Source organism: Leptodactylus fuscus, chromosome 6, assembly GCF_031893055.1.
Source record: "Leptodactylus fuscus isolate aLepFus1 chromosome 6, aLepFus1.hap2, whole genome shotgun sequence".
NCBI lineage: Eukaryota > Metazoa > Chordata > Amphibia > Anura > Leptodactylidae > Leptodactylus > Leptodactylus fuscus.
Genome location: NC_134270.1, coordinates 19393874 through 19410902, shown reverse-complemented (window position 1 = coordinate 19410902; position 17029 = coordinate 19393874). Strand labels below are relative to the sequence as shown.

The 17029-nt window shown below is 47.5% G+C and overlaps 2 protein-coding genes across 2 annotated transcripts in view; one reads left to right on the top strand and one right to left on the bottom strand.

Moving 5' to 3' along the window:
- Positions 1 to 17029, top strand: part of TBCD (tubulin folding cofactor D) — a 137846-nt gene that overhangs the window by 34373 nt on the left and 86444 nt on the right. Inside the window, exons 10-14 of the mRNA XM_075279437.1 lie at positions 1666 to 1798; positions 3997 to 4130; positions 6466 to 6526; positions 8128 to 8202; positions 10084 to 10178. Of these exons, the coding sequence (XP_075135538.1) occupies positions 1666 to 1798; positions 3997 to 4130; positions 6466 to 6526; positions 8128 to 8202; positions 10084 to 10178 (498 nt within the window). The remainder of the gene's footprint in view (positions 1 to 1665; positions 1799 to 3996; positions 4131 to 6465; positions 6527 to 8127; positions 8203 to 10083; positions 10179 to 17029) is intronic.
- Positions 13901 to 16217, bottom strand: ZNF750 (zinc finger protein 750). Its single transcript, XM_075279442.1, has 2 exons — positions 14884 to 16217; positions 13901 to 14644 (listed from the first exon to the last, which is right to left on the bottom strand). The coding sequence occupies exons 1-2, from the start codon at positions 16215 to 16217 to the stop codon at positions 14056 to 14058; spliced, it is 1923 nt and encodes a 640-aa protein (XP_075135543.1). The 3' UTR covers positions 13901 to 14055.

The following is a 17029-nucleotide window of genomic DNA, read 5'->3' as shown; positions in this document are numbered from 1 at the left end:
AGATATAACGGCTGAAAACAGCTTGAAGAAGCTTAGTGGGATAATCTGTCCTTAGGATAGGTCTTCACTATGGGATTCTGGGGACCTGACACCGGGGACCCCCACAGATCAGCTGGGTGAAGAGCCTACAGCGTGTGGGCTAGTGCTGCTGCCTTGTTACTGAATATCAAGCACAGCGCCGTACATTGAATAGTGGCTGTATATAGTATTGCAGCTTAGCCCATTAAATTCAATGGGGCTGTCCTTCTGCATGGTCGTGGGACTAATCAACAGATCCCACAGGCCCTAGAAGACTTCAAATAGGATAGTCCCTAAGGGTGGTCCCAGTGTCACAGTCCCAGAAAATTCCTTTAAAGAGATTCCATCATTAAAATCAATTTTTTTCTCATTGACACATAGGAATAGCCTTAAGAAAGTCTATTCTTCTCCTACTTTTAGATGTCTTCTCCGCGCTGCCGTTCGGTATAAATCCAGGTTTTCGTCGGTATGCAAATGAGTTCTTTCGCAGCACTGGGGCCGTCCCCAATGCTGCCAGAGAACTCTCTAGCGCCGCCTCCATCTTCTTCAGGAACAACCTCTTCAACGCGTCTTCTTCTAGTGCTGGTGGTCAAACCTCTAGGCCTCGCACAGAGCCGACTGCGCATGCCTGCGGTCACAAGAAAAATGGCCGCTTACACAGTAAGTAAGTGGCCATTTTCATGCGGCCTGTTGACATGCGCAGTCGGCTCTGCCGAGGCCTAGAGGATTGAAACTCTAGGATTGAAACTCAACAGCTCTGGAAGAAGACTTGCAGAGAGGCCGTCCCTGAAGAAGATGGAGGCGGTGCTAGAGAGTTCTCTCGCAGCATTGGGAACGCCCCCAGTGCTGCGAGAGAACTCATTTGCGTACCGACGAAAACCCGGGATTTATACTGAACGACGGCACGGAAAAGACATCTAAAGGTAGGAGAAGAATAGACTTTCTTAAGGCTATTCCTACGTGTCAATGAGAAAAAAATTGATTTTAATGGTAGATTCCCTTTAAGGTGTAATAACAGCTGCTGGTTTGTTACAATTGTATCCAGTCAAAACCGTTGTCTGTGAGCTAAACAGCCGGATACATTACTGATAGGTTGTCACAGTGTATTCAGTATGTGTTTAGCTCAGGCCCTATTCACATCAGCGTTCGTGGAGTCCACTTGGGAACCCCCTACCGAACGGAAACTTATAAGCAAGCCGCGCTTTCATGTATAAATCAAGCGGAAACCACACGGACCCCATTATAGTCTATGGATATATTTCCGCTTTTCTATGCGTATAGGTTTCCATTCGGGGGTCCCTAAGCGGATTCCTCGAATGAAAATCCGAACGCAAAAGTGAGCCGTGCCTCAAAGGGAATTGTGTCAACTGGATCCAGTTGTAACAAACCCTCCGCTGTGGGAAGACTCGAGAGTATAAATAACAATGTTGTCATTCACCGACAGCAGGTGGAAAGCTAAAGAAAATGGCGCAGACTTGAGATACAAAGTCTATTAGAAATCTACAGAGGGAAGGGTTGGCTGATAACAGGGAGCAGTAGATTTCACTCCGCTATATGTGTCAGTGTATTATTCCCTGTTATCAGCCATAGTTGCTCGGATATCTCTAGTTGGTTACATCTTCTGTCTATTTCTCATCTGCAACGCAGCTGCAACCGTGCTGAGCGCCCTGGACAACTGCAAGCTCTGTGACAGCAACCAGACCGTGCTCCGCAAGCTGGGGGTCAAACTGGTGCAGCGTCTGGGGCTCACCTTCCTCAAGCCTAAAGTGGCCACGTGGAGGTATGTAAAAATGAAAGCGGGTCCACGCACTGGGGAGCCTGAGGTGGCATTGAGGGTGAGAATGGGGGTCCCTTGTCCTTATCATTGATGGTGGTCTCGGGATCGGCCATTTATCCTCTCAGGAGACGTTTTCAGGGTGTGATTTTTGCTCGAGGGTCGGGTATTATACAACAAAAATTAAAACTGCAAAAAAAAAAAAAAAAATCCCAAAAAGTCATTAGTGCCGGGTTCTCTTTAATGTAAATAGAGCGAGGTTGTAGAACCGGTCGGGCAGCCTGACTCTGACACATGGGAGGCTCGGCTTTTATTGGCCCTCTGGTAGTACAGACTAGAGATCAAACCCCAGGACTGTTCCCTTCTGATAGCGAGTCCCCCGCCCACCACTAATACCCCGGCTCATCTCCCATCATTGATTTATAGGTTCCCGCACAGTGTGCATTGTGACGGCCTATTACTATGCAGAACGCAGTGGCCACTGGCTACAGGATTCAGCAGTATCACCCCGGACCATGTCTGCGGTCAGATCTCTCACACTGATAGCGGCCCCTCTTCTCGCCCTCCATCTTCCCTCCATTTGTACTTCTGTCCCGGGAAATTCTCCAGGGCTTAATGACTTCCATAGTGATGACTTGTCCTTAGGGTAGGTCATCAATATGGGATTATGGAGGTCCGACACCCATAGATTGGCTGTGTGAAGAGGCCGCAGGAATATGTTCATTGGTCACATAATGCACAGGCAGCCCAGTCTCATTCAAGTAAATGGGGCTGAGCTGCAATACCAAGCCACTAGGAAATGGACAATGTACAATGGTGCCCGGCATTCAGGGAAGAGGCTGCAGTGCTCAGCCAAATTCTGCAGCCTCTAGATGCCAGACCCCCCCACCAGTCACGTAATGATGACCTATGTACATCCCTTTAACCCATTTAAAGGGGTTTTCCACTAATACCACTTATCCCCTGTCCACAGAATAGGGCTTTGTCTGATCGTTGGAGGTCCGACAGCTGGTAATCATTAAAACGGGGGCCTGCAAGTTTGAGTGCCCCATGTGAAGGGGCTACGACCTCCTGAACTCTATAGAAGTGAATAGGGCGATGACTACGCATGTGCCTGTGCTGCACTCACATGGGGCACCCGTGGGCCCTGTTCCCAGTGGTCGGACCCCTAGTGATCACACACTTATATGGGTAGGGGTCCAGGATGATGAGATATGGGGAGCGAGAATTACTACTGACCCCATGTCACAGCTATGCCATGTGCAGACAAAACCTACAGCGACTTATAGCTCATCTTCCATAACCCTATGAGGGAGATACTGGGATCTCTGTTGGAATTTACCCAATATTCTTCTGTAATAATAGTGACTAAGGTTGAGCAGATCTTGAGATTTCAAGATCGATTTTAAAATCCGATTTTCGATCATTTTCCAGCCAATTGCGATCGTTAAATTTGCTCGATCACCGATCGGGATCTGATCTTTCCCGATCCCAATCACCCAACCCTAATAGTGACACTCTTGTATAGGATTAGATAAACATGGCACCTGCTTTCTTCCACAGCTCCACCCCCCGTGCTTAGGTTATCCTTGGTATTGCAGCTTAGACCCATTCACTTTAGCAGCACTGACCTGCACTACCCGATACAACCCATACTCAAATGCGGCGCTGTTTCTGGAAGAAAGCAGCCATGTTTTTCCTATGCCGGACATCCCCTTTATGATCGATGGCACGTTCCAGTAGATCAGGGGCATTGTGGGTAATATATATATGGGAGGTAACGTTGCTGTTTTTTAAAGGGTCACATTTTAAGAAACCGTCCTATTAGAGGGTCTGCTATTAGAGGGTCTTACTTATACATTTTCAGTTACACTCTGCAGTACCACTTTTCACCACCGCTTTAGCATTACAAGATTTCTTCCATAGACTTCAATGCAACAGCGCCCCCAGCTATGAGACTTTAGATTAAATTGATTACAGGTTTTTTTGTATCTTTCAAATATACTTGTTCCAGAAGGGGTTAAGGAACACAAAACAGTGCCAAGTCCCCAAAAATGGATTTGTTTCCAATAAAGTTTTTAGTTCCCCTTTAAGACTTGTTCATATCTGACTTAGCACAAGTCTAGGAGATCATATTGGGGGTCGTAGTAGCGACGTCGGGGTGTAGTTTGTCCTTACAGATGACGGCCTTTCTCTTTACACAGGTATCAGCGCGGATCAAGGTCTTTATCTGCGAATTTACTTCAGAATTCGGCCGGCGCTCAGAATCCTACAGCATCCTCCTCCGATGACGCTGAAGAGGAGTATGATATCCCGGAGGAGATTGAGCATGTAGTCGGTACGTAGTGTCCGGCACTCTGACCTATTTCTCTCCTGTGACAGAAAGTAACAGGTCACAGCGGCCATTTTTAGCATCTGAGGAGTCATCATTTAGTCACCCGGTCACCCAGAATGCATCACCCCTGCTCATCTCCTTTTGTGACACCCATATAGCTGCTGTTTCACCTCTAACAGGGGTTATTACCCAACTTTCCTAGAGTCCTGGATGGCAGAGCTGTTTAGTTCTCTATTCATTTGTCTCTGCATTCACCTATTCATGTAGAACTGGGCAGGTTTGCCGTTCAGGAGTCTAGGACAGATATATGGGCGGCCATATTGTTAGGCACCCTGCTTTCCCAGGCACAGATAGAACTATGAAACCCTTTTTGAGTAATGTGACAGTTGAAGACAACTCAAGGAGCGCACCGAGGTCGCCGCCACCATTGTGGCCTGCTGTAAGTGTGTTTGGCAGTAGGCTAGGAGCTGTCATACAAGTCCAGGCAAATATTGTGTACAAGAAATTTGCATACATTACCTGAACTCACAGTACAAGTGTCCCCAGGTCCAGAAATCCTGTCACGGCACCCACAGATCGTCTCGGTCTGCGGGGATCGCCTTATTTACTTTGTCAAGCCGTATTTGTTTATAAAGTGCTATGAAAATGAATTTGCAGAATAAGGCATTGTGCCCCTGCTGAGTGACAACCAAGACTGGAACACTCTTATATTCATTGTCCCCAGCCTGACTTTGCTGTGTCTTAAAGAGATAGCAGGACTTAAAGGGATTTTATTTTGCGCTACATTACAGATCTCCACATGCCCCTTTAAGCATTTCTTCATGTGTCCCTTTCAGTATATCTGACTCGATCGCTCGGAGAACATTATAAATAGGATTTACTTATACATTTTCAGTTACACTCTGCAGTACCGCTTTTCACCACCGCTTTAGCATTACAGATTTCTTCCATAGACTTCAATGCAACAGCGCCCCCAGCTATGAGACTTTAGATTAATAATAAATAATATTAAATTTTATTTATATAGCGCCAACATATTCCGCAGCGCTGTACAATTTGTAGGGTTCAAATACAGACAGATACATAACAAAGAACGTCATTTCACACAATGGGACTGAGGGCCCTGCTCGCAAGAGCTTACAATCTATGAGGTAGAGGGGGTGACACAAGAGGTAGCAGGAGCGGCATTGCTTATACAGAGGTCAGACACTTTTGTAATAGAGGTGACTGTCATTACACAAACATAAGACTTTATGAGCTGTCACTAGTGGTGTCCTGTAACATGTGGATGGAGCTTGGACCTATAAAGTTAGCCTGAAAAGGCATCATATCATGTGGGGTAAAGTGGGAGCGGGGACAGAGGGAGGTTAGATTTTGGGGATTCTAATTATAGTACGGAAGGGTTTACGTTAGAAATTGTGATAGGCCTGTCTGATAAAATGTGTCTTTAGTTTGCGTATGAAATTGTAGAAATTGGGAGTTAATCTGATTGTCCGGGGTAGAGCATTCCAGAAAAGTGGTGCAGCTCGGGAGAAGTCTTGTATACGAGCGTGGGAGGTTCTGATAATAGAGGATGTAGGTGTTAGGTCATTGAATGAACGGAGAACACGGGTTGGGCGGTAGACAGAGATGAGGGAGGAAATGTATGGAGGTGCGGCATTATGGAGAGCCTTGTGGATGAGAGTAATAACTTTATATTTTATTCTATATTGAATAGGCAGCCAATGTAGCGACTGGCACAGACCAGAGGCATCGCTGTAGCGTCTAGACTGATAGATGAGCCCGGCCGCTGCATTCAGAATAGATTGTAGAGCGGAGAGTTTAGTAAGGGGAAGACCGATTAGTAAGGAGTTACAGTAGTCAAGGCGAGAATGAATCAGAAAGACAATAAGTGTCTTTAGTGTATCTCTGGTGAGGAAAGGGCGTATTCTGGAGATGTTTTTGAGGTGGAGGTGACATGAGCATGCAAGTGATTCTGTATGGGGAGTGAAGGAAAGGTCTGTGTCAAACATGACCCCGAGGCAGCGGGCCTGCTACCTAGGAGTTATAGTAAGGCCTGAGACTGCAATGGATATATCAGGGACAGATCTATTAGATGGTGGATTAAATTGATTGCAGGTTTTTTTTGTATCTTTCAAATATACTTGTTCCGAAAGGGGTTAAGGAAAACAAAGCAGCGCCAAGTCCCCTAAAATGGATTTGTTTCCAATAAAGTTTTTAGTTCCCCTTTAAGACTTGTTCATTTGCATGGCAGAAATCGATCTCTTGCCCGGTGCCAGCTCGCCGGGGTATTAGTGCTGGCTTTCCTGTAATCTTCTCACTTTTTATCTCCTTACAGAGCAGTTGCTGGTGGGACTGAAGGACAAAGACACCATTGTGCGATGGTCTGCAGCAAAAGGGTAGGCCGGCCCGCTCCTGCTGTATAGTAAATAGTGGTTAAAAGATTAATTTTTATTTATTTTTTTTCTGGCCTGACCGTTAAAGGTCTCGCAGTTGGCAGAGCAAACAGTATTGTAGTGAAATTTGCTGAGCCCTCGGGGCATTCGCTCGCTTTGTTTGCTCCCTTTACTTCCTCCTAACAATCTGCAACCAAATATTCAGCTCAGGCGCAACGTGCCCAGTCCGTCCCTGTAAGAGGCCGACAACCGGATCGATCACTGCTCAGCAGGGGTTGTCATTGAGCTTTCCCAGGGTCCTGAATTCACAGTCGGCTACAATGACGCATCCTCAGCTGCTGTGTAGAGAAGATTTACCCCTCAGTACTATGGAAAAGCTGTGTCAGCTGTACAGAGGTCCATATTGTGCGTCAGATATCGAATAGGGCAATGCTTGTATTCCAGCTTGCCTAATCTCCTGAATGGCAAAGTTACCTAGATAAGCAGTGACACGTTTTTGTGTTCCTTGTATGTCCTGGGTAAAAGGATTTACCATTCTGGGCCCTGGAAAAGCTGTGTCAACTGTACAAAGCTCCATATGGTGCATCACCCAGCTCGCCCAGCAACAGATATAAACAATGGCAATACTTGTATTCCAGCTTTCCTAATCTCCGGAATGGTAAAGCCACTTAGATAGAAAGTGTGATACACATTTGTTTTCCAAATATCACAAAGGGAATGAGATTTACCTTTCTGGGCCTTTAGAAAGCAGGGTAGCAAACCTTTTGTGAGCTGTAATAGCAGCCATATGGATTGTCATCCCAAGGGATCCTGGGGAAGCTTCTGCCATATTGTTTGTCACCCGGCTCGCCCAGCAACAGATATAAAGAATGACAATGCTTGTCATCCAGCTTTCCTAGACTTCTGAATTGCAAAGCCACCTAGATGGGCAGTAGTACATTTTTGTATCCCTTATATCTCCTAGGTAAAAGGGTTTACCACTCTGGCCCCTAGGAAAGCGTGGTGGTAAACCTATAGATTGTCACCTGAGGCGGTCCTGGCATATCTGTGGCAGCTGTACAAAGCTCCGTAATCCAGCTTTCCAGGTTTCCTGAATGGTAAAGCTGCTTAGATAGGCAGTGATACATAGCTGTATCCCATCTATCACAAAGGGTAAAGAGATTTCAGGATCCTAGAAAAGTTTGGTTGAAGCCCTGTATAGTAAATCTTGTCACTTTTTGGGGTCTTTTGTTGATGTTGTATATAATTAGTAGAGATGAGTGAACACTGTTCGGAACAGCCGTACCGAACAGCACGCTCCCATAGAAATGAATGGAAGCGGCCGGGGGGGGGGGGGGGGGGTTAAGTGACCGGCCACCGGCAAAGTCAGCGTCACACGTGCTTCCATTCATTTCTATGGGAGCGTGCTGTTCGGATCGGCTGGTCCGAACAATGTTCGCTCATCTCTAATAATTAGCTATACCTGTCAGAGCTATCGTGGCGGCCATATTGGTTGTCACCCAACTTTCCCACGAGCGGATGTAAAGATTTTGCTTCTCTCCTGCGAATTTATTGTTTTTATGGTTTTCTTGACTACAGAATTTTAACCTATTTTGTTTTCCTAGGATCGGACGCTTGACGGGACGGCTGCCCCGGGAGCTGGCCGATGACGTGGTGGGCTCCATGCTCGACTGCTTCAGGTAATAATGACATCAATGTGACCTGTCCCCAAGTCCATGGATGGCCCTACTACAGCTGTAAGACGGGCTCATCCTATATAACGGATGCTATGGATCTCCATCACTCTCTCAGTGACATAGGTCAGTGTATATAGGCCCATACTGAGGACGCTATGGAGGTATACAGGCGTATACATGTACTGTAAGATATAAATCACCAGCGTCTCCCCCCAAAGCAAATAGAAGCAGATGGATCGTCGTCCTGTCAGGTCCCATCTAAGCTGAGGGATATTTGCAGAGAACATCTGGAAGTCTGTTACTTGTAAAATCTTCTCTGGATTTGCATAGCGGTTACCCGAGCACCTGGAGACCTGCGCCGACTTGTGCGCTCCCTCCAGACTCGGCTCGGAGACCCCGCTCCTTCTAGATGTGTCTTATGGCCTCCTGATTAATACATCATATTAGTGGACAGGTCACGGCCCCCCACTAGATCAGCGCACCCCTCTCCTGTCGACCGCACAAACCCACTGCAACTGCGACCCCTTCACAAATGGCCGACACTAAAAATCCTTCAAGTCATTAAAAAGCCAGGGATTGGATTCTTCTGACAGTAAATATGTAACAAATTATACATCTAATTAATTATACAATATTGATAATTGTTTAATATCATTAAGGGCTCGTTCACACGGGATGTGACCGCATATTTTGGTCCTGATTTTGGGCGGGAAGACGCGTCAGAATAGGATCAAAATGCGTCTGCCATGACAGTCGCGGCTTTCCCCTCCGGAGTCGGCTCAAATGGATGGGCCCAGTCTGGAGGGTGCTACTGCGAGGCGGACGCCGGGGCTGAATCAGCCACAGAATCCGCCTGAAGAAAGGGCGTCTCGCTTCTTTTTTGCGCGAGCGGGAACACACCACTAGCGCAATAAAAGAACGCTAGCTGTCTACTTAGACTTCTATTGTGAGAGGGCGGATTTTGAGGTGGATTTGGCGTCAAAATACGCCCCCCTCTTGCCCCATGTGAACGAGCCCTAACAGTAATTAACTTTTTTTTTTCAAAAACTATGACTCTAGCCCTGTCTGAAATGCTCTGTGCTGCTCTGCTCCTTCTACTATCTAACGCTCAGTCTGTAACTTCTGATTAGATCAACACACTCCTCTCCTGAAATGCTCTGTGCTGCTCCATGAACTATGTCATTCTCAGAACCCCCCCCAACCTAATCCACATTAAAAAGCGGTTACCTTAGGAAACCCAAGGACCCCCTAAACTATAATGGGGTCCGTGTGGTTTCCATTCCATTTCTGCACAAAAATAGCGGACAGAAAAGTGCTGCTTGCAGGAGAGGGGAACGGAATCCCCAAACGCAGTCTGTGACCTCTGACTAGATCAGCACACTCCTCTCCTGAAATACTCTGTGCTGCTCCTTCCACTATGTGACACTATCTGTGACTTCCCACAGTATCAGCGCACTCCTCTCCTGAAATACTCTGTGCTGCTCCTTCCACTATGTAACACTATCTGTGACTTCCCACAGTATCAGCACACTCCTCTCCTGAAATACTCTGTGCTGTTCCTTCCACTATGTAACACTATCTGTGACTTCCCACAGTATCAGCACACTCCTCTCCTGAAATACTCTGTGCTGCTCCTTCCACTACGTAACACTATCTGTGACTTCCCACAGTATCAGTGCACTCCTCTCCTGAAATACTCTGTGCTGCTGGGGGACCCTGCTCCTTCCACTATGTACTTCTCAGACTGTGGCCTCCTACAAGGTCAGCACACCCCTCTCCTGAAATACTCTGTGCTGCTCCGTCCGCTTTGTGTCTCTCTGTGTCCTGTTCTTCTCCTTATCCATTACTCGGTCACTTAGTATTTCTGGTTTTCTGTTCCCACAGTTTCCAGGAGACCAATAACGCTTGGCACGGGGGCTGTCTGGCCCTGGCAGAGCTGGGTAGGAGGGGGCTGCTGCTTCCTTCTCGCCTCCCTGACGGTAAGTCGGCTACTTTATCAGTACATGTAAAGTTGAAGTTTTTCTTTGCATTGGCCTGTAGAGTGTGCAGGGATTTAAAGGGATACTCTAAGGGCTAGTTCACATGTGAACTGCCCGCGCGGGTTTTGACACAGAGAGAGACGCGGCGAGCCGCGTCTCTCTCTTGTCAAAACCCGCCCGCCGCAACCATCGCTGTCGCGGCTTAACCCTCTGCTGTCGGCTCAAATGAATGAGCCGACATAGGAGGGAGCTGCGGGGGGCGGAAGCCGCGCGACTGAGACAGCGCGGCTTCCGCCTGAAGAAAGGACATGTCCTTTCTTTTCTCCGCTAGCAGCAGCTCGCCGCTAGCGGAGAACAGAAGCCCGGCGGTCTCCATAGACCACCATTATAAGGGGAGGTTTTGGACGCGAAACCCGCTGTCAAAATCCTCCCCTTATACTCACGTGTGAACTAGCCCTTATGATTCAGGTCTTATAATTCAGCCCTCCATTCTGAAGATGCAGAGTTCCCCTTTAAAGGGGTTTACTGGGACTTGCCTATTGATGGCGTATCTTTAAGATATGTAATCAATATGTAATCAGTTGGGGTCCGACACCTAAGACCCCCACCAATCAGCTGGATGAAGAGGCCGCAGCATTCAGGTGAGCGCAACACAATACACAAGTACAACACAATCCATTGTATAGTGGCCACGCTTGGTATTGCAGCTCGATGCTATTCCCTTGAATGAGACTGAGCCGCTGCTGTACCATGTGACCAATGAAAGTGACGTCATCCATACAGGGACACGGCCTCTTCCTGGGTGTCGGAACCCCGCGATCACATATTGATGACCTATTCTGAGTCCCGGAAAAACCTGATCAGTGAAAACCTGACCAGCGACGGCCAGCACTTCAAAAATTCTCCCACTGATAACTCAGACTGGGGTTTTGTCGACACCTGGCACCCCTGCCCACCAGCTGTATGAAAGGGCTTGCAGCGCTTGTACCGTGACCCCTTCACTCTCTATACAGCATGCTGTCTGTTTCCTAGTGGCCATGTTATGCAATTACAGCCTTGTCCCATAGAAGTGAATGACAGCATGCCATGTGAAAAGGGCACGCCCCTCGTACAAGCACCGCCCAAACAGCTGATCAGCGGTGGTCTCAGGTGTCAGACCCTTGCTGATATTTATGGATGGGCTAATAATAACAGAGCTGGACATTCCCTTTAAATGTGTTGTCCAGTTCTCCATCCATTGAGCTTCATCATGTTGTAAGTTCTGCTGCCGCAGTTTCCTTCATCTCCGTTAGCTGTCAGTGAATGGAAATAGTCGTGGTCTTCTTCACAGCTGGAAATCTGTCCTGTTTGTACAGCTGAGGGTTTGTCACAATTGTATGCCTTCTAAACCCTCTGTCCTGATAGTTTATTACAATGTGTCAGGCCACAGGTATCAGACTGGATGCAATTGTAACAAACCCTCAGCTGTGAAACCGAATTTTGGCTAATAAGTCATGATTGTGGTACAATGACGTCTATGGGTTTAGAAATATTCATGTTCCTCAAAATCTCCGATTGCTGTCATTGAATGCGGTTTGGATTGTTAACGTCCAGAGGACGATCTCAGCGGTGCATTGTTCATCCGAACATGGCTGCTTTCTACCACAAACAGCGCCACGTTAGTCTGCAGGTTGTGTCTGGTATTGCAGCTCTGCTCCATTGAAGTGAATGGGAGCACGCTGCAATACCACCCACAACCTGAATACAAGTGTGGCGCAGTTTGTGGACGATAGCAGCCATGTTGTACTAATCCTTTATATAAAGTGATATCTCTGGACCTTCTTGGGCGCGAGGACTTCATTTGCATTGTGTAAGCCTGAACCCACGCCATGTTTACACAGAGTCCTTCCAAGAAGCCAGTACAAGGCTAGCCGTAGGGCCTGCAAGTAGGAACATGTCCCTGACCCTGTAGGACGCACGAGGGTTACATGGTGGACGGGCGCTAGGGTGACCGTGAGGGGTGTGGAGTGTGTGGTAACCCTGCGTTCTGTCCCCGGCCACATTCCTCCGCAGGCTTCATCGCCTCTAGCTATCTGTAGGCGAGCGCTCGCTTTGTCTTGCCTCAGGCCAAATAGCAGAAAAGATGTACATTGTGGGTGTATGTCGGGATGGACTGTCGCCACCGGTATTGTCAGCAGCCATCTTAGTCTGAATGGGCTCCACACCCTGGTGACACCTGTTACCCCCCCGCACCTTCCTCCTTACAAGACACACAGTAAGACAAAGTCCCTTCTCCGCAGGCTATGGTGTATGGTGCGAGATGTTTTATAGCTCTGCTACACTAGCAACTTCAGCTCTGCTATATCCGTCTATGTAAGGAGCACAGAGTATTTCAGGAGAGGAGTGTGCTGAATTTATGGGAGAGCTACAGGGTCCAGAGTATCTCAGGAGAGGAGTGTGCTGGAATTGGGGGAGGTCTGCGTATGACAGAGCAGGGTCCCCCAGCAGTACAGAGTATTTCAGGAGAAGCGTGTGCTAATCTTATAGGGGAAGTCACAGATTGTTGTATAGTGGAAGGAGGAGGGTCCCCAGCAGCACAGAGTATTTCAGGAGAGAAGTGCACTGGTTTTATAAGGGAGGGCACAGACTGAGAGGTTACATATTGGAAGGAGCAGGGTTCCCAGCAGCACAGAGTATTTCAGGAGAGAAGTGCGCTGGTTTTATAGGGGAGGGCACAAACTGAGAGGTTACATATTGGAAGGAGCAGGGTCCCCAGCAGCACAGAGTATTTCAGGAGAGAAGTGCGCTGGTTTTATAGGCGAGGTTACATAATGAAAGGAACAGGGTCCCCAACAGCACAGAGTATTTCAGGAGAGGAGTGTGCTGATTTTGTGGGAGGTATGCCTAGGATGGAGCAGGGTTTCCAGCAGCACAGAGTATTTCAGGAGAAGTGTGTGCTGATCTTATAGGGGAATTCACAGAGTGTTGTATAGTGGAAGGACGAGGGTCCACAGCAGAACAAAGTATTTCAGGAGAAGTGTCGCTGATCTTATAGGGAGATCATAGATTGAGAGGTTACGTAATGAAAGGAATAGGGTCCCCAGCAGCGCAGAGTATTTCAGAAGAGGAGTGTGCTGATTTTGTGGAAGTCTGCATAGGATGGAGCAGGGTCCCCAGCAACACAGAGTATTTCAGGAGAGGAGTGTGCTGATCTTATAGGGGAGGTTACATGATGGAAGGAGCAGGGGCCCCAGCAGCACAGAGTATTTCAGGAGAGGAGTGTGCTGATCTTATAGGGGAGGTTACATGGTGGAAGAAGCAGGGGCCCCAGCAGCACAGAGTATTTTAGGGCGGCATTGTCGTGATCTTGTGGGTGGTAACGACCTGTTCACTAACCTTATACCATTCTTTACTGTAACCCCTCAGCATTGCCCTTAAGAAACACACAGAGCGGTAAATTATCAGAAATTTAGCGTTTATTGATCTTTTTTTTTCCAATTCATTTTATATTAAAAGCTGAACAAACGTCGCGGATACATACAACATGAAAACCTCCAATATAAACAGCGTGGTCTGTACAGCGCCTATGGCGGACGTAAGCCCCTCACCCGACAGCAGCGCCTGCTAGACTTTATACAAAAATAAATATTACCAATATATAAATAGAATGAAGTCCTGACCCGTATCCGGTGGGGGGGAGGGGGAAGCAGCGGGGTGGGGGGGTGGGGGGGGTGGGGGGGGGGGGAACTCTCATCAGCTAAATATTAGCCTGACTGATTCATTAAATAGTCTTTAGACGGGGACAACTTCAGATACACCATTAGTGCTTGACCGCCCCAAGTCCATATACAAGGGCTTTCAAAAAGCAGCTATAGTCCTTAAGGCGGACGGACGTCTTCTAAGACATCCTTTGCCTCTTCCTCAGGGTGAAGACTCTGTTGCAGTCGGATGTTTTTGCTTTTTTAGAGGCCGTCTTGCCCACCTCTTTAGAGTTCCCCCTTTTCTGACCCTTTGGTTTCCTGTGACTTTCTTCCTCCCGGTCACCTGGAGAGTTGACAGCGGATTGCTCCGGTTTCGCACTGTGCGAGTCCACATTGTCCTCCTCCGCCGCCCGAGCGGCTGGAATGGGGCTGTACGACGCCAACTGGCAAAGGGCCACCGCCGCCGATTGCTTTTGCTCATCGCAGTTCTCCATTAGCGCCTTGACGTCGGCCATGTTGACGGACTCTTCACGTGGAGAAGGTGACCTCTGGTTGGCCGGCACTTCCACGTGGTCTTTCCTGCCGGAGTCTTTGACGGACAGATTCAGCGGCATGTCTTGCTCTATGAAGTCAGCGCTGGGCGGTTGTTCCGGAAGAGTCTCCGTTTCCGATTCTGATTTCTTGGAAAGGTTAAGTGGGGCAAATTCATCTTCGTCGCCGCTCATTGATGTGTCATGGTCGGCCGTAACACTACCCGCAGCAGATACGTTGTCTTCATTTGCAGAGCTGAAATTAAAGAAATTGGGATAGGTTAGGGATATGTTTTTTGGAAGAGTGTTCAACGCCTACCTTCCCCTACAAACTACTGTAGGGGAACCAATATTTTATGAGTCAACCAAGAACCCAATACCTTGGTGGGATACTAGACATTAGATAAGGTATCAAAAGTCGGTGGTAGATCCCAAACTGCACCATCAAAATCTTACGATCATATCTAAGTTATGTTAGAAGTTTCTTTTACTTACCATGGAGAGTGTCCTCTGCTCATCGATGGTTGGGAGTCTGTGCTTTTCCTCACCGGCTTGAAAGCTGTAAGGTTTTGCCCCACGCCATCCCACTTTCCTATGGTGGAGGTAGATTTGCTGGAAAGGTCAAAGATTCCTTCGAAGCCTTGACTGTTCTGAGTGAAGTTGGTCGGGCTCGGTCGTCCTGGAGAGCCAGTTGCAGAACTGGCGGCCCGTGGACTCATCTTCGGAGTCTCGTCTTCATTTTTATGCTTGTCTTGGCCAAGAAGAGCCTCCTTTTGACAGTCCCCTTGCTTTTGAGCTGGGTCTAAGGGGTAGAAAAGAGGTGGGCTGGAAGTTGGGTAGAGGAAAGGTGCATTGTCCATGGTGGGTGCTGTGGTGGCTTTGGTCAAGCCATGTGATAGCTTGAGACCATAAGGTAAGAAGGAATGCTCGGCCGGTCTGTAGAAGCCATACGGCATGGCCGAGTTCTGCTGGAATGGATGCAATAGTCTATAGTCAATGGATGGGTTTAATGGTTTAGGCAAAGAGAGTCCCGAAGATTGAATGGGGTGAGGACGGAAAAGTCTGTGGTCTGGAGAGCCATACATTGATAGCACTGACGTATCATACATGTATGGGAGGACAGCTGGCACCCCGGGCTCGTAATATTTATACTCCGATATCATTGGGCGGATGTAATGCGGGATTGTTGGCTTTGGACCAAGCTCAGGTGGAACCATTTCTCCAGTTTTCCATGAGGTCGGTAATCTTTGGAAAGCGGACCCTTCACTGTGGACTCCTTTGACTGTGCCTACCGGGGGAACGATTTCTGGTAGATGGCTTCTCTCCGTTCCATTCAGATACCGATGTTCTCCAACCGGCATAAAAGCTGACGGCCTCAAAACCCCTTCAATGGCTATGGGCTTCGATACAGGGTTGTGTCCGGCGGGTGAGGGTACAGTCACGTCTTTGTGGTTGACTGGCTTCTCCATATGGACTGTGGCTTCCTTTGGTTTAAAGTCTACATTGTCCTTGAGATCATCCCTGGTCATGTCATGGTGAGCTTTAGACTCAAGATGTCCATTGGCCAAAACAGGCGTAGGCTTCACAAACCCCTCAGGGGACGGTTGTTTAACCTCCGCAGCATTCGACTTTGGGCTCTTGACAGCACGGTCTTGCTCCGTGACCAGAGTGATGGAGTTTTTGCAGAGCCCATACTTCATATGGTTGAAGAGGTGAGATTTCTCGTTGCAGGTGAAGGGGCATTGGAAACACTTGTACTTGAATGGTTTTCCTGGAGGTCTTGGGATGTAATGAGGCTTCTTGGGCTTACGCTCCTTCATGACGGACATGTTGGAAGACTCTTGTTTGTTCGCAAGTACCCTTACTCGCTTTCTTATCTTGAGTTGACCAATTCTATATCTGTAAATAGAAAAAAAACAGAAGACATTAGGAAACTTTTTAAAAAGTTTTGTTTTTTTCCAGATCAAAGCAAAGTCTTCTTTCTGTATTTGGGGAGACGGTTACCTTACGTGTCGCTTTCAGCTCCAAGTGGTTTCATTATGACTTTCCTAATCCACATACCTGACTGTATGTTTAGAAGTAGGGCGGCCGGGCGAACTGGCTTAGCAAGGGGGTAAATACTTCAACACTCCCTTATTATAATAGGTGGGTGAGTGACGGCTCTGCAAACCAAAGAGCTTCAAGGGCAGACCTGCAATTATATTACCTACCCTCTATGGAACACACGATCATTATAATACCTAAGTAACCACAACGTTAATATCTGCCAGTAGGGGGCAGTAGGCCAATTACAAAAAAAAAAAAAAATAAAAATTCCTGCGTTAATTCCTTGTCAGACAATGCCGAGGGCTGTAGTTAATATTGTTAACACGAGGGGCTAAACCATAAGGGGTTAATACACGGGCAAAAAAATTTTGATTACTATTGTTATTTTTTATAGTCCGGCCGAAAATATTTACTTTTTTTTTTTGCTAATTTTTTATTTATTTTTGTATTTTATTTTTCATATATATTTTTTTTTTGTCTAGCTAAGCCCTTAGAGGTAGGGAAAGCTTTTTGCGTACGATCCCTCCTCAGTTTCCTTGCACACCACTGATACGGCTTGTACTGGCACGTCTCTATTTTCAACGATACTCAAGGC

Bases quoted from the DNA above. Each gene is read 5' to 3' on its own strand.
- ZNF750 (XM_075279442.1), bottom strand. From the start codon at position 16,217: ATGTCCGTCATGAAGGAGCGTAAGCCCAAGAAGCCTCATTACATCCCA. The intron at 14,645-14,883 runs GTAAGTAAAAGA...CTTTAATTTCAG, and splicing joins AGCAGAGGACACTCTCCATG to CTCTGCAAATGAAGACAACG.